The sequence below is a fragment of the Lagopus leucura genome, unplaced genomic scaffold, assembly GCF_019238085.1.
Source record: "Lagopus leucura isolate 7727_CA_CO unplaced genomic scaffold, USGS_WTPT01 Super-Scaffold_100008, whole genome shotgun sequence".
NCBI lineage: Eukaryota > Metazoa > Chordata > Aves > Galliformes > Phasianidae > Lagopus > Lagopus leucura.
Window position 1 is genome coordinate 5,665,514 of NW_024962265.1, and position 22,613 is coordinate 5,688,126.

Consider the following 22,613-nt stretch of genomic DNA (forward strand, 5'->3'; position numbering starts at 1 on the left):
AGCAGCTGAGGGAGCTGGGATTGTTCATCTGGAGAAGAGGAGGCTCAGGGGAGACCTTATCACTCTCTGCAACTGCCCGAAAGGAGGTTGTGGCGAGGTGGGAGTCAGCCTCTTCTCCTAGTTAACTGCGATAGGATGAGAGGGAATGGCCTCAAATTGCACCAGGTTGGATATTAGGAAGAATTTCTTCTCAGGAAGAGTGATGAAGCGTTGGTGCAGGCTGCCAGGGAGGTGGTGGAGTCGCCATCCCTGGAGGTGATCAAGGAAAGGGCAGCTGTGGCACTGAGAGCCATGGTTAGTGGGCATGGTGGGGGTGGGTTGGTGGTTGGTCTGGATGATCTCAGTGGCCTTTTCCAACCTTAATAATTCTGCAGTTCTATGCTTCTATGACCAGTTTGGGAACTGCTAGTGACATGACCACGGGAAAGGAAGGACCACATAAGGGAGGGAATCCCTATAGATAGCAAAAGGCAGGGGATGTCAGGAGCAGAAAGAAAGTCTCGGCTGCCCAAAGCACAACACATAGGCATCCATTGTGGGGAATCCCAAAAGTTTTGGGCTGCCGATGAGATAGGAATTGAGTTAAGAGTGCACTAGGAAATACAGGACCTGGCACACGTGTGTCTCTGCCCAGCAGAGGGTAGCATTGCCCGGACACCCCGGCTTGCTCAGCGCTTTCTCCACTTTTTTCCCACCACAAGTCCCTTTGGCATGGGAGGTGGAGGGGGGACACAGCTCAGCTCCAGGAAAGCCTGTAAATTCTGCCCATAAACTATGAAAATCGGCTTCCAAAGTTGTATTTTCAGGATGTATTTTAAGTGGCTATGCGCACATTGGTATCTTTTTGTAAGCCCATGTTATTTAGCTGTGTTAGAATTCATTTTCACGTGCCTCATCCGATGATCAGAGTTTGAGATTTCTGACTCTCCTGCACCTGCCGCCAGCAAAGACCTCGACTTCAGCTTCCAGCCGGGGGAAGAAACGCACTTTTATTTCCTTACCCACCACCAGCAATGCCCTGCGATGCTCTCTATGCGAGTCCCTCCGACCGCTTCCCCCGAGCGGGGATTTCTGCGCTGTCACGCCGGGGGATCCCCGCCCGCAGCCCCGCGCAGTGTGAGCGCTGCGCTGCGCCCCTTTTGCGCCTTCACTTTTGCAGGGCGGGGTGGGCACCACCAACCGCGCAGCGCCCGACCGCACTGCACAGCGTGAGGCTTTTTTTTTTTTTTTTTTCCTGCTTTCCCTTTTAATTTTTTTTTTTCCCTTAGCTTTCCCTCCCCTCCCGTTTGACGTGAGCGGTTTTGGTGCAATGCGAATTATCTTCAGTCATTCAGTCAGGAGGGGCAGCGCCAGGCAGCACAGCAGCGGCGGGGTTGCCTCCTCCTCCTCCTCCTCCTCGTCCTCGTCCTCCTCCTCCTCCTTCTCTTCCTCCTCTTCCTCCTCCTCCCATTGCCATAACAACCGCGCACAGCCGCTGCCGCCGGGGCCGCACCGCACCGCGCCCGTAGGGCTCTGAACGTCCCACGGGGGCGAGTGGGGGGAAACAGAATCCGTGCGGGCAGAACGTGAAGGGAAGAGAATCGATGATCCTATAAAAAGAAAAAGAAGAAAAAAAAAAAAAAAAAAAAAAAAAAAAAAAAAAAAAAAAAAAAAGATAAAGGAAGGGGGGGAAAAGGGGGGGGGAAAAAGGAGAATTAAAAAAAAAAAAAAAAAGAAAAAAAGAAAAAAGATAAAAAGAAAGGAAGGGAAAAAAAAAAATAAAGAGGGGAAAAAAATCCTTTTTTTCGCCCGGGGTGGATCTGTCGGTGAGGACCAAAGTGACCCCGAAGAGAGCTGCGCTCGAGGGTGCGGAAGGAGAGGGGAACGGGGACTAGAGCTGGGAACACGGAGGAGGGGACAGGGAGGGGGGAGCCGAGAAAGTTGGGACGAAATTGCCCAGGAAAAGTAGCACTCGCTGAGCGCGCCCGAGCGCGGAGGAAATAAAAGCGGCGGAGGGCAGGAAGTGTGAGGAGGAGGAGGAGGAAGAAAAAAAGAAAAAAAAAAAAAGAAACAGCAGCAGCAGCAGCTGCCGCCGCGGCAGAAGAGAAAGCAAAAGCCGCACGGCGGCGCGGGGCCGGCCGGCATCCGCGGGGCTGCGCGGCGCTGCGTGGAGCGGCCATGGCCCGGGAGAACGGAGACGGCGGCGGCTCCTGGAAGAAGCAGGCGGAGGACATCAAGAAGATCTTCGAGTTCAAGGAGACGCTGGGGACGTAAGTAAAGGGGATGCGCGGGGAGAATTGGGGCTGCGCGGGATTTGCGCGGGGTGCGCAGCGGGATAGGCGCGGGTGAGCGCTGCGAGCATCTCAGCACGGGTAGGGAGTCGGGGCGGGATGGAAACGTGGGGAGAAAGAACCGTGCATTAGGCAACGGAGTGGAAGAACGGCAGCGGGGCAGGCAAAAAAAAAATGAATACAAGGCAAAGAAACAAAAGAAAGAAAAGGGGAAAAAGAGAAAAAAGGAAAGAAAGAGAAGGGGGGGAAAAAAAAAGGAAGACAGAAAAAGGGGAAAAGAAGAAGGAGAAAAAAAAAAGAAGAGAAAAACCCATGGTTTGAAATATTGATAGAATGAGGAGGTGTAAATAAACGCGCTCTGACTCGCACGCTGCGCCCCAGCGCCGATGGCCGCCTCTATTCGCGGGCGGATGGGCAGAAATAGTCGGAGCGGATTGGATGCGTTTCGCTGCGACGCTGAACTGCTGTTAGGGTTTATTTCTGTTATTTATAGTGGCGGGGCAGAAAGATTAGAAAAAAGCGCTCGAGTTGTGTTTTTTTTTTTCTCCGAAGGCTCAGAATAAACATGCGCAGATGGTGGATGGGAGCAGGGTGCAGGATGCTGCTTTTTTGGCTGAGTGGAGTTTTATTTTTGTTACGTTTTCGCTCGCCGAGTGTTGTATTGGCCATTAAAGTTCTGTTGTGTGGGGAATGCTGTTTGTCTCTGTGCCCCTCTGACTTTCATGGCAACTTTGAGTGACTCCAAACTATGCCCTGTACTCTGCGTGCCACTTCCAAAGCACAGCTGAAGTTTCAGCTGAAATAGTTCAGTTTCTTTCTGCTTCCAAGGGAGGGCTCTCTACAAACAGTATTTCTGGTTCCTGGGCTCACTGCTTACCTCCAATGATCTGCAGGTGAGAACCAGGCTGCTCGCTTGGGATGGAGGTGGGTCTCCCAGCTGCACTGTGATGACCATACAGTGGAGCGCTAGGAAAAATGCTGCTTTGGCCAATGGCACGAATGTCTGTCCAGAGCTTTGAAGGTGTAGAGTGCAGTGCAAGGGCGGAGAGTCGTGGGATGTTTTTGTCACCTTCATTGAGTTTTGCTGTCGGACATTTGTGCTGTGAGAGATGTGTCCCTGTGTGTCACCTTTGGCACGTGGTTCCCTTGTTGGGCAAAAGGGCTTGGAGGAGGAAGGTCTTAGTGCTGGGAAATTCATTCATTTGCCCAGAGAAGCTGTGGGTGCCCCATCCCTGGAAGTGCTGAAGACCAGGCTGGATGGGCCCTGCACAGCCGGAGCTGGTGGGGGCACCCAGCTCATAGTAGGGGTTGGAGCTAGAGGGGCTTCGAGGTCTCTTCCAATCCAAGCTGTTCTATGATTCTGTGACAGGACGGTTTTCTACACTTTTCATTATACAACTCCACATTGTTTTCCCTCTTGAGGTGTAAAAAAGCCATCAATCAGGGCTAACTTGTGCCACTAAAGAGGTCTAGAAGCAGTTCATGCTGTGGACTTGGTCCAAAACCGACTGAAAGTATAGGAGCAGTTGTAGGTCCTGAGGGAGATGCAGGTGATTCCAGTTCATAGTTGTGTCTTTTGGGATGGCTATTGCAAATGTGATACAGTAACCACAGCCATTGAGTGCCTCCATTAAACACCATCTCAGCATCGCAGCTGGGTCATCAGAGCCCTCATGGCAGGACTTCTTTAATTTGATGTTCTTCAATTTGAGCAAGCAGTCTAGAAAGTTTCAGAGAATCCAAATAACTGGTCCTATATAAAGAAAACAGAGCTGTTCTTTTCTGTGTCGTGGGCATGTTAATTCTGAGTGTTGTGCACTTTGCAGCCCACACATCAGTCACCTTCTGGCTGTGCTTCCCAAGATGCAGAGAGCAGCTGAGGGTCTGAAAGTGGGTGGTGGTTCTGAGCTCCTCTGAGCAGCATGTGTGGTTCTCTCCTGCTCTGCTGCCACTTACAAGGCTGGGAAACTTGTTAAAAAATTAGGCCATTCCTTTGCAAATCATTAAAGGACTTCAATCCCCACTGAAGCCAATGAAGCTGTGCTCACTGACTCCAGCACTGAATACACAGGAACTCAAATGATAGAACAAATATGTTATTGATAGGAAAAAAAAAAAAAAAAGTAGGAATTAAGCTGAAGTCTAAATACCTTTAGAGCATCTGGATCCAAATGCTTTCCTCTAGCATTACTTAGCAGCAGGGATAAAATCTGCTTTGCTCCCTTTTGCGCAGTGATGCTGAACTGTGTGGGACATGCTGCGGTCAATCCATCATTTAATAGGTTTTACTGTAGCACGGATGGGGCTTGGGGCAAGGAGCTGGAGGCTCAGTGAGGGGCATCAGATTGGTGTCAGTGCTGTGTTGGGCATCACTCTGCCAGTAAAAAGACAGTAAAAAACAGTAAAAAGACAGTAAAAAGAGAACCCAAACCCGGGGGGAGGGGGGAGAAGGAGGAGGGGAAGTGAAAGAGAAACTTTAAAAATGTTTTATGTTAAGAGCATTGATTTGTGAGCGTTTAGTCTGTGTGTGTACTCTGATAACGGTTTGCTCTCTGAATGAAACCTTTCCTTTGTATAAAAGGTTTTCCCCAGATCTTCAGCATGAGGAGAGATAAGACTGCTGTAATTATTAGAAAAATCTTAACTTGCTTAATCATGAAATCATTTGTGCTTCAAGGAACCTCTAACAAATACCCAGCTCTCTTCCACAGCGGCATTATGGCAGGCATCAATTATTTACATGGCCCCGTAAATCTTGTCCATCCATATTGACACTGAAAGAGGCATCCCGAATTGAACATCACCTCCAGTTTTAGGAGAGTGGCCTTTTGCAGCCAAAGAATCATTTCCTTCAGTAGCTGAGGTCTGGGCTGCTTGCATTGCTCAGTGCTGATGGCAGTAGGGATTTTCTGAAGATGTTACCAGCGACGCATTGGCTCAGGTGGGACCCAATCCCAGGGCTGCACAGCCTCCCATAAGCACAGCTTTTGTTTTATTTTCCCTTGGGAACTGGGAAGAGACTTTCGCTGGTTGTATGGGAACTGCTGAGTCACGGCCTGAACCTCTGATTGATCACCTGAGGTGAGCCTTGAGTCAGCCAGAGGAGCACAGGTGAAGGCAATTCACCTGTGCTGCTGGAAGGGGTGGAGCCAGGCTGCACCCCTCCTAGACCTATTTAAGGGCTGGCTACCAGTGTGGGAGGATCTCTTCTGGAGATCACCTCTATTTGTGTTTTGTGGTGAGCCCAGCCGAAGGGTAAGCCTTCCATTTTATTCTCTTTTGTTATCATTGTCTACTTTGCCTAACTCTCTCGATTATATTGCAATTATAACATCTTGATATCCTTTGATTATACACTGGTACGCTTCAGATTCTGTGGTGGAAGTGGGAATGAAGATGGAGGAAAAGGATTTGTAACCTCAAAGGGACTGGGGGACAGAAGGACATGGCTAGTGGGTATGGTGGGGATAGATTGATGGTTGGACTGGATGATCTCAGTGGTCTTGTTCAACATTGATGATTCTATTAAGATAGACAGTAGAGAAAAGAGAGAGGAGAGGGCAAGACAAGCAGAGATAGAAGAAAAAAGAGGAAGGAAGCAGAAAATTAAAGGGAGTGTGGTTGGGAAGGTTGAGAAACTGTACATGTACCAATCTATGATTGCCAGTGAACTATTTTGGCAATATTACGCATGAAAATGTAACAGAAGAAACATGTGGATGATATGCTGATAAAATGTGGTTCCATTCTGCAGTCTGTACAGAAAATTCCTCTTAGCCTCCAAAATTCTATTTTGTATTTGAATTTTGTGGCTGGGGAAGCTATGATCCTGATTCTATGTGCGCAGGTTCAGCATGGGACACTTCTGGGCAATAGAAACTGAGGTTACAGAACCAGAGAAGGTGGCCAGGAAGAAAAATGCAAAGGAAATACAAGACAAAATCATAGCAGTGGGTCAGATGCTCAGTGATTACAAATGAGGGTCTCTCTCCAGTCAAGACAAGTAGATTTGAGGAAAGAAGGGATCTGATCAGCTGCTTCTCATCTTGAATTTCACCAAATTCACCTGCTGTAGCTCAGCTCAATTCCCAGGCCTTCCTGGAGAGGGGGATTTCTGCCCTGGCCCTCAGGAGATGCCAAGTTTCACAAAAACAGGAATCTGATAATATGATGGGTGGTCACTGAAATATTGTTTTCTCTCTGTGTTGAACTGATATTGTAAGGCATTTCAAAGGTAAGATGTTGACATTTTGAGAAGTATTACTGTTATCCATCAGCTGATTGTTTGGTCCATCTAACTGGATTGACCTCACATTTCTAATACATGTTACCACGGCTTAGTGACATCGGAGTTACGATCAAGTTAACCTTAGCAGCTGTGGAAATGCTGGTGCTGTCCATAAATATGCTACAGTGAAGTCCTTATAGCTCAGTAATGACAACACAGGGAGCTGCATGGATATAGTCATAAGGTAGTAATAGCTGGGTGGGAAGACAAGCATGCTGTGATGATGTCTTCAGCACTTTTCTAAAATGCAGTTCAGAGAAAACTGTGGTGGTTCTGTTTTCTTTCTTTCAGAGGCTCTGCTGTAATCTCTACTGTTCAGGTCCCAGTGTCTCGGGTCTGTTAGGTATTCTTACATCATTTGATGAACTCCTGCTGCTCTTCATGACTCTTGCATGCACCCATAGGTTTGTTTCTGATGTGAAGCACAGTTCAGTCCTACTGTCACGTCTGTTTCCTGTCATTCACACACACGCTGTCACAAACAATTGTGCTCAGTTGTCTTTAATTTTGTGCTCTCATATCCTTCATCATGTTTTCCCCACATAGTCCCACACTGACATGTAGGCTTCCATGAGCAGGTTTGTCTCATGGTCCCATCTGCTCCGCATGCTCAGACCTACATGGGGAACAAGGCCGTTGGAGGTGACATGTATCCTTTGTCCCTGACTTGGGCCAGGCATTCAGCTCTGCAGTCCTGGTGGTAGAGGTTCTCCATAGCGTTGGAATTGCTGTGTAGAAGATGCTGAGAATACCATTTAGGCTCAAGGTCTGGTTGTCTCTATTCAAAGATGCTAGTGCTTTATCTAGAAGTTGGCAACCCTTCCCACAGCAGGGGGTTTTTAACTGATCAGTGAGGTCCAACACAAGCTGTGTTACTGTTCTATGATTCTAGGATCTTCCCATCTTATCAGCTACGTGTCAAAAACACCAGTTATCATAATGAACATCAATGTGTTCAATACAACAAATCATCACTGGTTAGCTCATTAACCTAAGGCATCATGCAAGTTACCCAATTGCTTTTCTTTTCTGAGATTCTTGGGATTTAAATATCCTGCTATTTGTGCTATCTCTGGCTCTGTACCCCCTGTGAAGATGGAAGAGTGTTTGCCTGATTTCCATGTCTGTGCTGACATTATGAGCAATTTCTGCCTCTTTTTTTATGACGCCCTGCTGTGCCAGCAGTGACTGTATCGGACTGTTTCATCATTTTCTCAGTTCAGTATTTTCCTAGTTTTTAACTACATTAAGGAAACATTTCAAGGCAAAAAATATCTTAAAGGGGAGAAAATACAGAGTTCAAGAGGGGCTGAGGGAACTGGGATTGTTCATGTGGAGAAGAGGGGGAGGCTCGGGGGAGACCTTATTGCTCTCTACAACTGCCTGAAGGAGGTTGTGGTGTGGTGGGGGTCAGCTTCTGCTCACAGGTAGCAGTGATAGGATGAGAAGCAATGGCCTCAAATCGCACCGGGGAGAGTCAGGTTGGATATTAAGAGCAATTTCTTCTTAGAAGAAGTGGTGAGACATTGGAACAGGCTGCCCGGGGAGGTGGTGGTGTCACTGTCCCTGAAGGTGTTCAAAAAAAGGGTGGATATGGCACTGAGGGACGTGGTGGGTGGGCATGGTGGGGATGGGTTGGACTGGATGATTGTAGTGATCTCTTCCAATCTTAATGATTCTGTGATTAATGAAGCTATGAAGGCAAGCAGCTCTCGTTTCCTCCAGGATGAGTTGCTAGGAGAAATCCTTTTATCATCTGAGAGCTCTCAGCCTCTTGCCCAAGGGTACAGAGGAGGGTGTTTCATGGTCCCTTCCGACCTTCAAATCCGTAAATCTGGGAATCTTACCTACAAATGCTCATGGAGTTTGTGGTAATGAATGCTAAGAAATGGGTCATATCTCCAGGAGGAGCGACAGCTGGGATCCAGGTCTGGATGTTGAACTGAATGCTGCGGGACAGCTAGGATATTCTGGTTTGTAGAGAAAGCAAAAAACAAAAAAAAAAAAAAAACAAAAAAAAACAAAAACAAAAAACCCTCAGATGGCTTCTGTAGGCTGGCATATTTGTTTTAACCTAAGGAATCCTCCCTGCTCTCATGTGATATAGTTTTACTATCCAGTGCTCCCAGAGGCATAAAAATTAGTAGTCCCACTATTTTCAATGTGAATTGTAGTATCTTATGCTGTAGATTGTTGGTCCCTCTTTAAACATTACAGAAAATAGCAGGTTTGAACATTCAGCTGGAATTGAAATGGGAGAAAAGGAAAGCAAGATGGCCAACTGATTTAAAGGCAGATGGAGAGAGCTGCGGAAAAGTCCGCAGCTGTCAGTGAGAAGGGACTTCTGACAGCTCTGCCAGCGTGCTTCGTGGATGCATTTTGGGTAGTGGATGCTTACTGGGGCAGCAGGGTAGCATAAGGGTCCATTTCCAAGATTCTGAAATACTTGATGTCTTTCAGGAAGACAAGTTTTTTTGGGGCACCCGGTTTGCTGTGTTGTTTGGTTAGGGTTGGAATAGTGTCAGATCTTATTTGTTTTTTTTTTGTTGGCTTTTGCACAGTGCTCAGCAGCATGCTCTTCACCTAGCCCATGTCTAATATGTAGGTTGCTCTGAAAATGATGCCTCTTTATTTCCATGGAGACTACAACAGATGCAAAGAGCACGGCAGCACTGTTTGATAAAGCAAATTCTCAGCTGCAAAATGCTATTTTTTTTTTTTTTTCAACACAGCCACCACTATTAACTCATTTGCATGGATAAACTGAGATCCTTGTCATTTTGTGGTGTCACGGCTGCCTTTGGCCATCTGGAATATGACTTCTCATCCAAGTCACTGTTATCACTGCTGAAAACTACCACCTACCACCTCACTGTGCTCATATCCACTCCATAAATGTTCAGCAAACATCAGTGAATGTCAGTGGGTCCCATTTTTTCTGCACAGAGAAATTCAGTGACACACTTTCTCTTTATCCTCACTTCCATGTCAAACGCCATTTTGTCAGAATGCCTTCTCTGCTGCCATCTGTCACATGGCAACAAAATGTAATGGAATATATTTGTGAAGGTTCAACCTCTACTGCCATATCACCAACATCCAGCTCTGATGTCGCTGGCCAACATAATGAAATAGGAGGCATTACTTTCAGAGCAGCCTTTGATACTTACTGATACTGGTATCTTTTGCTGGCTGCAGAGCAAGGTGATGTCCTAAACATGCAACAGACAAAACCCAGATGGACTGGAGCTCTGTCAGGGTGCATGGGCTGAACCCAGACCTATGGGATCCCATAGTAATCCTTTATCCAGAGTTTATTCTTCCCAATACAGTCACAACACAGTGGGAGTGAGAGCCTTCTTCACCATCTGGAGGAGCCTGTCTGCTTCCTTCACCCTCCGTCTGCTTTAAGACAGGAGATGAAATATCTCCTTACCCATTTTTCCTTCCTTTTTGCTTCTTTCCTTCTCTTCTTCTGTGTCTGACCTCAATTATTTCTGTTGCCCCTTGCACATGTTTCTGTGTACTATGTGCAGAATATTGGTTGGGATTGTTTAATCCTTTCAAGCATCAAAGGATGCAATTAATATTGAATAAGTTGTATTGTTTTGGTTTGCCTGACAATAGCAAGCATCTATAATAGGTTCTGAATTTATTGCCAGTAATGGCATTCACTTAAGTGGTGAGTCACTGTTTATATTCATGATAACTTAATAGGACCTAATTTTATAGTCATTTCAGATAGCATGAAAACAAGCTGGGACTAAAAAGGTGCTGTTAGTAAACAGGTAATGAGTGAAAGGGGGGAGGAAAAGTTCCTTGGGGCAGCAGACTGTCATTTTGGTTGGAATTCAAAGCACCTTGCATTTCAGTGGTGTTCTGTAAATAATAATTTAGAACAATAACAATAATTTGCAATCATATGTGTGTGATTGGGCTGTTCTGGAATGGCAAATATCTCAGCAGTCAGAATATTTCTCTTTCATAGCAATCATGCTGTTCCCTGAAACCTTTCTATCACATCTCAGCACTGATGTGCTGTTGTGTTATCTGACTTGGCGGTTCCTATTATTTTCCTGTGTGTGTTGTGTCAATCATTTTTTAAAAAGAAAACCATAAATAACAGATTGTTAATAAACTTCTCGTGTCCGTTCACTGATGTTTTCATGTTGAAAGCTGTGTGTGGAGTTTTGTGCCAGAATTACTCACCAAACAGATTGCATGAGTTTAAATTAAAATAATGCTTTTTGGCAGATTTTTCTTGGCTGGATTAAAAAGCTGTTTTATTTATATATATATATATATATATATATATATATATATATATATATAAATAAATATATATATTTAACACTGACTTTGCTAAGAGAAAGCTGCTGGGATGCTCTCTTGATTCTGCTGTGTGCAGAGCAGCTGAGCACAGGGCTGGAGATCCTCTCACAAGTCACTGGTTTGGCTTCCCTTTTCCTGGGCAATATCATATGCTGTATTCAAAAATACCAACAGCTGTGGACTAATGGACTACAGCAGCACAGGGATGGTTCCTAAATTACCTTTTTCAAGGTGCAAAAGCGGAAGAAGTGAGAGGAAGCAGCTCAGCTGTATTGAGGGTTTATTTTCATTTTTGTTTGTGTTGTCATGCAGTCCCAATTTGAGCTTGACTCAGCAGTTTCAGTCTCATTCTGGTTTCCACGAAGGACAATAGGAAGATCCATTTAATGATGAAAATGAAGGTGGGAATTTACCATAAACATCAAGAGAGTGAGGCACAGCACCTCTCCTCCACACCCTCTGTGTTTGCACCTCTTCTGTTTGCCATGGATTATGCGCATAGTGCTCTCCCTGATTTAGACTGAGTATCTGATGATAGGTTTTTCAAGCCTCAGTGCCAGAAGTTTGGGAGTTACCTTGAATGCTCAGATGTCAGAACACAAGCCCTAGAAACCTCACCCATACACAATGGGAGTGGAGCAAGGTCAGGAGGTACGGAAAATATGGGGTCTGAAGATGTCCTTAGCTTCTGTTTTTCTTTTGGGGAGAGCTGGTGTGGCAGTTTGGACATCACATGTAAGGGTTACCCTCCCCTGTTATCAGCAGGGACATGTGAAGGTTTGCAGATTTTCCTTGGAGCTTCCAACCAAGGAAGTTCTCCCACCCTTGGAGACACTTGAGGTCAGGCTGGATGAGGCTCTGAGCAGGTGATGGAGCTGTAGGTGTCTCTGTTCATTGCAGGGAACTGGACCAGATGGCCTTTAAGGGTCCCTTCTGACTCAAACTATTCTGTGATTCTAAGGCTTTCTCAGTCACGGCGGGTGTCCTGCTTAGGATGACCACCTAGTACCTTTCAGTGCTGGGAAGCTGTTCTTTGGTATTGGTGTTTTAGTTGAGGAGCATGTTTGAAACTTGACAGAACATGGTTTTGAGGAATGTGGCCTTCTGGTTCCTATCTGGCTGTATGATGGTTCACATACATGGCTGCTTCTCGGGGTAGTACAACATAAATAAGTGAAGCCACTTATTTGATTTGGAAGGTTTGCAAAGACTGAAAAGCCAGGGTATATTTTAGGATTAGATACCAACAAGAAAAATATGAAGGTTCAAAAATATCTATACGTGTATTTTACTGCTATGACTTCTACTGGCCTCAAAAGAGATCAGACTCAGTTGTGCTAGAAATACTACGAGCAAGAATAAAAGAGAGCTCATACCCAGAAGAGCTTAAAATCTAAATAAATAAGACAAAATGTTAACATGACTTTGCTTCAGATGAGGCGCTGTGTCACTTGTAAGACGTGGAGCTGAACGTGAGCCTTAACCCCAGCCTTATGCAATGGATTATCTTCTTTCAGCTTCTATCAGCAGAGCTTCTTCACAAAGTATTTATTTATTTGTGAATCACTCAGGGGCATAATGAGTTTTCACTAGCCAAGGTTTGTAGCAGACGTTGAAAATGCACAGCACTGTGTCTGTGCTGCTGGTAGCAGCACGAGCACTTTATTGCAGTGTTGTTTCACAGATGTGTGGAAGAACTGAAGTTTTCCCAGAATTTTAAAGAGCTGCAGAAGACCTGTCTGTTTGGGAGCAATATGGGATCACTCCAGTGTGCGTGCTGGTCCTTGGCAGTGGCATTTCCCAAGGGCTGCCTGGGTATGTTGGTGATGGTTGGACTGGATGATCCTTGTGGTCTTTTCTAACCTTAATTGTTCTATGATTCTATTATTTTTTCCATTTTTTTTTTTGCTACTTGCATACATTACAGCCCAACAGAGAGTCGGGCACCAAACCCAGATTCATTTCTATGGTCCTGCCATTTCCTTTGTGATGGGGAAGGGCTCAAAAGAAGGAAACTTTTGTATGAAAAACTGAAGAGTGCCTGTAACAAAGTCAAAGACTACATCTTTTACTTGAGGACATTTTGTAGCTGGGGCCTGAGATATCTAAAAGACTATTTAAAGCTCTGGAATCATCATGAGCCTCACACCTCTGCCTTAAAGGGATTTCCTGCTGTAGTTCAAGAGACTTAATGTATTTGAGTGGAAAATCTGACACCATTGATCTTTTCCATGGGCTGATGATCACTGCAAAACCACTACTTTGTCCTCTCATTTCAAGCCACTGTGTTCTGATACACCTTTTTAGCATAATCACATAGCAATCTGAATATTGTAGAGCAAACAAGCTCCCCTTCCCAAACACCAACTGCTCTTGAATTTAAAAAAGAACAATAAAAAGGGCACACAAAAGCATCTCTGAGAAGGGTGCTACACATGTACAACTTCCTACAGGGAGAAAATAGGGAAGCAAATAGCATGCAACACATCAGTTGAGTTGTTTGACAAGCCATGGAATGATGCTTAGGTAAAAACATATATGGGGTAAAATAATAGTCCAGCTCCTGTTGGCTGAATTACACAGGTACTGGGGCAAAGGAGGAACAAATCATAGAATCATTAAGGTGGAAATGCCACTAAGATCGTCCAGTCCAGCCATCAACCCATCCCTGCCATACATATTAAACCGCATCCCTCAGTGCCACGTCTGCCCTCTTGAACACCCCCAGTGTGCTCCCCATGCCCTCCCTGGGCAGCCTGTGTCAATGCCTCACTACTCTTCCTGAGAGCAAATTTTTCCAAATATCAGAGCAATGGAGCTACAGACTTATGTTTTTTCTGAAGCAGGATGCTGTATATTTAGGAGGGGGGAATATAGAATGAGTTGGAAAAAAGAGCTGAAATGAGCTGAGGAAAAAAAAAAAAGCCAACAGGTTCTTCAAAGCCTGCATGTTCAGGGTATGCAGGTTGTTAGGAATTGGACTTGATAATCCCTTCCAACTTGGGATATTCTGTGATTCTATGATTCTGCTACAAGAAGACTGGTCCTCTGAGTACATTAAGTTATATCTGAAGTAATTTAACTTCCTAATTTTCCTGGCAAAAGCCGTATAAGTGTAATTTATATTGTAGAGATAAATCCTACATTCTTAAGAGGAAGACCTTGAAAAAGCTATCATAGCTTTATATGCAAGGCTATAGAGTGTTTTTTTTGTGTGATGAATCTTGTATTTTATTTGAAAGAAAATCAATTGATGCCAGGCTTCCTGAATGACAGCTGAGACAGTTTGTACCCAGAAAGCAAACTGGTGCCCTTATGGCACTGCTGAAGGAGAATATCAAGAATATGAGAGCATAGTAACTCTGCACGTGAATGGAGCTGCACTGGGGGAAAGTCAAAAGGGAGACGTTTAGGGGAAAGCATAGCAGTGAGAGTTCAGCTGTGGATAAATGCCAAGAAAGAGATTTCTAAAATAAGGTAGTTTTAAGCCTAATTGACATCCATAGACAACTAGCTAAATGTGCTTCTTCATGAGATACCCACTGCAAAAATTAATAACTGCAGGTTCTTCATAGAGGATAGCTTGTACTATGTGATTGACACTGTCACTGTCAATTAAGGATCACTGAAATTGCCAGCAGCTTCAGCTGTTTCATCTCTACAGCGTAGTTATGATGAAGGTGTTGGAGCCTTTTATATACGTACAGATAGAGTGATATACGTATTAAAATGCTATTTATGTAGTGATGTGCAGTGATATGTAGTGATACACAGTGCTAATTTCTTGCTGCACATCATATTCTTTGGCTTCATTAATAAATGCATAGCAAATGAACTGTGCCATTTGGTGAAAACTGTTTAAGAGCATTATGGAACATGGTTATCCTATTCTGCAGTCTGAATTTTGATTCCTGTTGGGGTTACATTGAGGTGAAGGCAGGAGAAGACTCATGCCTGCTAATATCTGATGGAGCCCATCTGCAAATTCAGTATGAGAATCTGTAGTGATAAGGATAAGTTTCTACTTGGATACAAACTGGCTTTAGCTGGTTTCTGAATGCCTTTGTGGAGTGTCTCCATGACAGATGTTTTTGTGATGTTGTGTTGTTTTATATGCATATATATATATAATTTTTATTATATATTTTATTATTTTTATTGTATATTTTTTATTATATATATTTATATATATATATAAAACTACATATATATATTCCATCTACTTGTTAGACCTTGGTCACACTGTTGGCTCAGTGTTTCTACTCTTGGTCACTAGCTGGTTGCTTTCAGCAGTGAAGAGAGGATAATGGCTTTTTCCCATGCTGTTCTGTTTAACAGGACTTCAGAAGTGCTTCCACAGCTGCTCAAATACACTGTGCTTGATCTTGTTTGGTTTAGGGATTAGGGAAAGCTCTCAGAGGTGGGAGGTCTTGACTCTGTGATGCCCTATAGCCTTCTGATTGCATTTCTGAGGCTCTTCTAGTACGTCCTCTCAAATGTTGGAAGAAAAATGCTCACTTTGCCCAGACTTATAACAAGAACTGCGTGGAGTCCTAGCACCCATGTAGCACCCATGTTGCATGGGTGTGAGCACAGCCAAGAAAGAAGTGAATGTGATGGTCCTTCCCTGGTGCCATGGTCACATCCTACAGGTGTACACACCTGGGATGCACAGCTGGAAGACAGCAAGGCTGAGGGCTTATTTAGATAATACATCCTTCACACCACTTTCATTTCTCTGTGTATGTAGCAGCTGGAGCCTGTTAGAGCTTTCTGGGTGCAAACTTGACCACAGCATGTGCATGAACCAACAAAGCTGTACTTGGTGTTAGCAGGTGTGTATCTGTGGTGTCATTCAGCTCTGTGGATGGGTAGCTGGTGCATCGTTGACAACGTTTAAGTCATTCTGCACCACTGCCCTCTCTACAGCATGGTTAGGGCTGGCAAAGTCACGTTGATTAGAAACTCACTAATGTCTATAAACAGAGGTCAGTGAGGCACTGGCACAGCTGCCCAGAGAAGCTGTGGGTGTCCCATCTCTGGAGATACTCAGGCCCAGGTTGGATGGGGCCCTGGGCAGCCTGAGCTGGTGAGGGGCACCCAGCACATGGCAGGGGCTGGGGCTTGGTGGTCTTTAAGATCCCCTTCAACCTAAGCCATTCCATGATTGCATGATTACAATGGCAGGTGCATTAGTTTCTGCAATCAACTCCCTTTTCTCTATTATTTAAGCCATATCACTGGTGACACAGCAGTGGCTTTGGAGTTCTGGTACCTCAACTCTAAAGGCAAAATACGGAAGAGATAGTAAAATAGTGATAGTAAAAAGTGATAGCAAAAATGTTATTTAAAAACAAGCTTTGCCTTTGAAAAATGTCTTCCTAGAAGTCTCTGTGCATCGGCTTAGCTCTTCCAATAGATCCCCTTGAAGTCAGGGGGTAGCACACAAAAGCACACCAGGCCTATTTTTCTTCAGATTCGCTCTTAAATCATTTGTAGCAGTGTGAAGTGACTGTAAAATTCTGCCTTTGATGTGCACGGCTTGGAGGTTTTCCTCTGGGAGTCCAGAAGGGCCCATATTACTAGCAGCAAGCTGGAAAGCAGCATTTTATGCTCCTTACATACAGGTTTCAAAAGGCAATATGAAATTACAGGACTGGGGAGAACAGGTTGCAGTTCCAGGCAGGAATAGAAAGGGGCTGTGCCCATCCCGTGGGGCATCTCCTTCCAGCCCAGATGTGATACAAATTTATTTACTGAAATGATAGGTGTTAAAAAGACTTCCAAAAAGAAGGCAAAGAGGAAGGGGACAAATACAAAGTACAAGGAGTTTTACTTCCTTTTCATTCTATAGAAGCTATAAATCAGCAAAGAAGGGAGATGCATTTTTCTCCTGTCTTGCGTTGTTAAAAAATCAACCTCTTCTCTGAGATGGCTTGCAAGAGATACTTCACCAGGAACAATATCTAAGAGAACAGTAAACAATTGGTGGATGCCAGGTCAAATGCATGTGTCAGCAGCTGCTGAATTTGACTTAAGAGCTGTAAATGGAATCATAATTTCTTAATGAGATATATGAGAACAAAGAATCACAATGCTTGGAATAATCTGTCACGTCTCCATCAGTGCTGCTGAAGCAATTACGTAGTTTATTCAATGGTTTGACAAGGTAACACGACAAAATCAATTTACAAAGCAGATTAATATAAATATGCAGTAGGGTTTTATTCCCAGGAAAGTCATTCTCAAAGCTTTATGTTTTTTATCTTATCAATTCCTACCCAGTCATCTGCTTTCAGGAGTGCTGGGATGAAGTCCTGCACGGCCCGCAGTGACGTTCACCAGATCATTTGTCACTTATCCACCTCCAGCCTAATGATACTGTCGTCTGGGCCTTGGTAAAAATGAAGGATGCATTGCTTTGATATACAGTGTGAGTACGCTTTGCACTCAGTGCTAAGGCTGTATTTTTCCTGGGTCCTTAAAGCAGCCTGGCTCTCAGCCCTTATTAACACTTAATGTAAATCTTTCTGAATATTTTATTTGTTTGGCAGCAAAAGCAGCAGACATTTGGTGTGAGTTCCCTAGGAGCTAAAGAAGCGTAGTACACTGAAGTGATATGATAGTCTATTTTAATACCAGGCCTTCATCATGTTGCAGTGAATGAGGACGGGGACTGACCCATCTCTGTTCATAGCCATGAGTATCTGCAGAAAACCACTACTAAGAACAGATCATAGGGACTGGGACATTAAATGCCATCCTCAGCAGCAGAATGGGGTGGCTGCTGTAATTCCTGGCTGTGTTCCGGTGCTGTAGAAAGGCAATGCGGAGGAAGGCAGGCTGGGAGAGCATTAATAAAATGAAGGATTATGCTTTCTAAACTGTCAGCGCAGCACTTTTGTCAGAATTGAAAAGATTAGGAGTGAGGGAGAAGTGATATAACATTGTTCAGGAAGTGTGTAGGTGTGGTACTGAGGGATGTGGTTTAGTGGGCAATATTAGTGGCACCTGGGCGGTTGGACTGGATGATCGTAGAGGTCTTCTCCAACCTTAATGATGCTGTGATTCTATGATCTGGACTTGTTCTCCTCACTGCCAGGGCAAGAGGCAATGGGCACAAACTGGAACTCAGGAGGTTCCCTCTGAACACCAGGAAGCAATTCTGTGCTTTCAGGTGCCGGAGCACTGGTGCAGTTGCCCAGAGAGGCTGTGGAATCTCCTCCTGGTGCTGCCTGGACGTAGTCCTTGGCACCCAGCTCTGGGTGTCCCTGCTTGAGAAGGGGTTGGGCCAGATGAGCCCAAAGGGTCATTGCCAACCTCAATTCCTTTGTAACTCCTTGAGTCTGTGTTTTGCTGCTAAATGCAAACTGTGTTCAGTGAAACTGGCTTCTTTCAGATCATCTGAGCCTCCCATCTGTAGGTGTTTTCTGGTCTTAACCCTTACTGAAGTCTCTGCCCTTCAGTGAGCTTGGGTAGCAAAGTTCAGTGAAACTGACACAAAAGATTATTTTTTCCTCATGCAAAACTTTTGCAGCTCTCATCTTTTCCACGAGGAGCTTAAGGATGTAAGTTCTTTTCCCCATACAAATAACTCTGGGAATTCCCTTTGTCCAGATGTGTTTTATAGTGTTTACAAGATGGTATTGATGTATCTGGCTGCATTATACTTCTAACTTTGAATGTCACCGAGTTCTCACCTGAGATGTTGTAATCAGCTTTTAGTGAACTGCAAATGCTTTTCTTTTTATTTCAGGCAAGGTGACAAGGTTTCAGCAGCCTTTAAAATATATCAGAGGATCGTGTTACGATGAAAAGAGTATTTCTTAATTTATCATTACCATATGATTCCCTTTACTACAATTTCTGTGCAAATCACAGTCCTTAAAAAAATCTGTGATACCGAAAATTCTTATGTGCTTATATTTTTGCTATATTTATGCATAACATATGGACTTCCACTATCTAGATACTCAATTTCTGCTCAACATCTTGTATTTTCCAACGACTGCTGAAGAATCTGAATATATGCAGTACTTCCTTCTGTGTTATTCATGTTACTGCAGCTCCTCAGTCTTTATCTTGTGGTTTGTTGGCTAACCGTCAGATACTTACGGCTTCATTAACAAACAGATGTATAGGTCTACTCTTTGTTTTTGTAATTGCACTTTTGACATATTGTAAATGTCCTTAATTGATTTTGTGCAGGATAATGCCATCTGCTGGCATCTGTTTCTGCTGTGGCTCTTGCTGAATACTTAAGTGTATTGTGGTCTGTAAGGGACAAATTAGATTTTCAGCACAGTACTATGCCATTTTTTCCCCCTTAAATAAGTGAAAGTAGAGTTTAAACATGGTAAGACCAAAAATATCTACGTATTTTAATATTTATACAAATACAATCTATTCCAAAAGGTGTTTTGGGCAAAACTGAGCCCTGTGACCATGTTGATTTCTCTTGATATATTGTTGGCATATATGCAAACATGTCAGAGCTCTCAAGTAGGGAGAAAAGCAGCCTTTGAGTTCATATTTGGCTGCTCTTGATCATAGAGGGATGTGAAATAAACTGTAGATCTTGAAGCCTTGACAAAAATTTAGTGCAATGAACAATTAAGTCGTCTTTATACATCACTTATTATAACAGTAAGGTTGATGGACTTCTGGTCAGCTTTTAATCTAGCTAAGAGTGTTTTGATATGATGTGAAACTTTTGACAGAAAGAGCAATACTGGGAAGACACAGGATTAAATGTCTTGTGAATGCAAGCAGGAAAATCATGGAATTAATTAGTAAGATTGGGAAAGACTTCTAAGATTATCAGTCCAACCATCCATCACCAATATTGACCACTAAACCATGTCCCAGTGTACCACATCTACACAAATCTTGAACATCTCCAGTGATCTCACCACCTACTGAAGCCTGTAGCGTTGCCTTGGGGCTGTTGTGACCAAAGAACAGGACTCAGCACTTGATCTTGTTGAACTTTACCTCACTGGCTTTAGCCAATGCGTGCTATCTCCTGAGAGTCTAGACAAAAGTCCTATTTTTTGGTGTAGCTAATGGTTGTTTTGAGTTTAGCTCTCCATTCTTGGGCCTTTTGATTAGGTGGCATCTACATTTGTGGTAGATCTTATTACAGCTTCTATCCCTGCGTCTGAACCCTGGAATTTCATTTCTTCATGCATTCTGTCTTGGGTCATGGAAAGTGCAGACAAGCATCAAAAAGTATCTAGGCTGGGATTTATCTGTAGTTAATCAGAGTTAGGCCAACTCTGCTACCAATAAAAATGATGAAGGTTGGCCATTGATGTCAGTGAGACAGTGCTAAACAAACTCGGAGACTCTTGAGAAGCCATTCCCTCTCCCTGCACCACTCACATGTGGCAGTAACGGAGGGAGAGTAAGTGGGGTCATGCAAGGAAGTAAGAGTCCCTCAAATATTACTGAAGATAGAGAGATGGCTGTGCAGTGTTAGATGTGGCTCATCAGTCTGAAATACCTGGTGTCCTGGCAGGGGTGAATTATCCTTGAGATGGAGTTGTCTTTGTGATGCTTCATATGGGAACGATTTAAGAGAAAACTTAAATATGTGATTCTTCCTGGCCATGGATGTGTATTACAGCTCACAAGGGTAAAGAACAGGTTCTTACTTTGCCAACCAGTACTTTTTGGCTCAGCATCTTTGGTGGCCCACCGTATAGACACCACCATATTGGTACCCACAGTTGGTCCAAGTTCAGGAATTTGCTTTTTAAGGTCATGAGCTTTGTAGATGATGCAGGCTAGTGGTAGAAGCATTTATTGTGTGGAAGGGCACAAGATAATCATACAGTGATAGAATCGTTAAGGCTGGAAAGACCACTAAGATTGTCTGTTCCAACAAACAGTTATTGTTCAGGTGACTTGGATTTCATTTCTGACTGTGAGACTGGATTTTTTTATGTCCTTGGAAAAGTTGCAGCATCTCTCTGGCCTGGTTTTTTAGTCTGCTGAGCAGTCACCAACCTACTTTAACTCACTTTGAGATCTAACTGATTAAAGCTTGCTGTGTGAAGCGCTCAAAATGTACTATGCGAGGTGTTGTTTTTGTTATGGTAATATGTTATGAATCTCCCCCATTATCCTAAGTTATATTGGAGTGTGTCAGGAGCTTGGCTGCAATGCTGGCATTTTGCAGATGATGCTTTTTGCTGGACATGCAGGAACCTGATCCCTTTCCTAAAAATACCACTGACAACCCCTTTTCAAAAACACTAGAAATGGGACAAAAGAGAAAACCCTACTGAAATGCATTTCATTTTCCAAGACTTTCGTAATTTCTCAATGCGTTGGAATTCTGGCAGGGCACAAAACATTCCAGAAATGTCTCCTAGCTCCCAAATCTTGCCTCTGATGGGTTTTGCAGCAGAGATTTGCTGGCAGATGGGCATCAGAGAGATGATTGGAAGTAGCTGTAAAGTTGTGAGTCAGTTTTCCCCTCCTGTGCAAGCCAGGTTATAAGTGGGAGAAGAAAATGAGGGTGGTTTTCTCATCATGCTGCCAACAGAATGGGTTTTGCAAAGCAATAGATAAAGGCCTGTACTGCCCTGAAGAGTCCTTCAGCGATAAGACAATGTAGTCTTGTATTGAAGATATGTTAGTATCATAACAGATCTGTTAGTTATCTGTTAATTATGTTTTTTCCTGTCTAGCAATTGTTGTGCCTCTTGAAAAATCACTTCAGTAGCTGAAGTAAATGCTGTGAGTAGCCATGGTGACCCTGAGGACATAAGCTTTTTGGAACACCTTCAAAGAGCTTTTAAAGCAATTGGAGTAACGTGTTCATTTCCATGTCTTTGTGGGGAAAAAACTGGCACCTGCAAGATGAAGCAGGAGTATAATTGTGTTTCCAGTCGCAGCAGCATTACTGCTTTAGAAAAGCCTTTCTGTAGGCAGAGTGCCTTCAGTTTTTTCTCTGATTCTAGAAGCAGGTAAAGTTAGTGCATAAATTGGAAAGCAGGCTTTCATTTAGGAAGCGTGATTTAGATCTGCTGATGAAGCTTTCTACTGGAAAGCTTTTGGCACTTGTCAGAAAAATCTCCAAGTCTGAGCAGTTTTATTATGCAAAGTTATATAGTTGGAAGGCTAAACACTGTCTTTTTCCACTTTGAAGAGCAGTGCTAGCTGATAGATATCCCGTCAGATTTCCCATAAGCTTGCAGGGAAGCTGAAGAGCTGTAGGTCTCAGCCTTCACCCTGTAGCTGCTATAAGCAAGGAGCCCTGTGGGAAAAGGATGCTCAGCTGAGCCATGCAAAGGAGAGCAGTCATGCTCAAGAAGGTATGTAAGTATTATTAAGCAATGCATTGAACAAGGATTGAGCAAGCAAACCGCTGGTATCTTCCTCAGTTGAAGTTCCAATAATCTTGTCTTTCCATTCATAGAACCAGAGAACTGTAGAATCATTTGAGCTGGAAGGGACCTTTAAAAGTCATCTTGTCCAGCTGTCCTGCAATGAGCAGAGACACCTACAGCTAGACTGGGCTGCTCAGAGTGCTGCTCAGAGTATTCAGATTGTGTTGGTACAGCTTCTTACTTTTTTACAGAGCAGTTCCACTGCTGCACTAGCAATGACCACTCTTTCACAGAGTGTAGAGATGTTCTAGATGGGAATATTTCCATAGAGATGTGAGGTGACAGTTCACTAAAACATTTGTTAGAACTTCACCCTGCTCAGCA

At 43.9% G+C, this 22,613-nt stretch overlaps 1 protein-coding gene across 1 annotated transcript in view; it reads left to right on the forward strand.

Moving 5' to 3' along the window:
• The first annotated feature begins 2,123 nt into the window (after positions 1 to 2,123).
• CAMK1D (calcium/calmodulin dependent protein kinase ID) overlaps positions 2,124 to 22,613 on the forward strand; it is a 218,645-nt gene continuing 198,155 nt past the window's right edge. Inside the window, exon 1 of the mRNA XM_042872447.1 lies at positions 2,124 to 2,249. Within this exon, the coding sequence (XP_042728381.1) occupies positions 2,158 to 2,249 (92 nt within the window). The 5' untranslated portion in view covers positions 2,124 to 2,157. The remainder of the gene's footprint in view (positions 2,250 to 22,613) is intronic.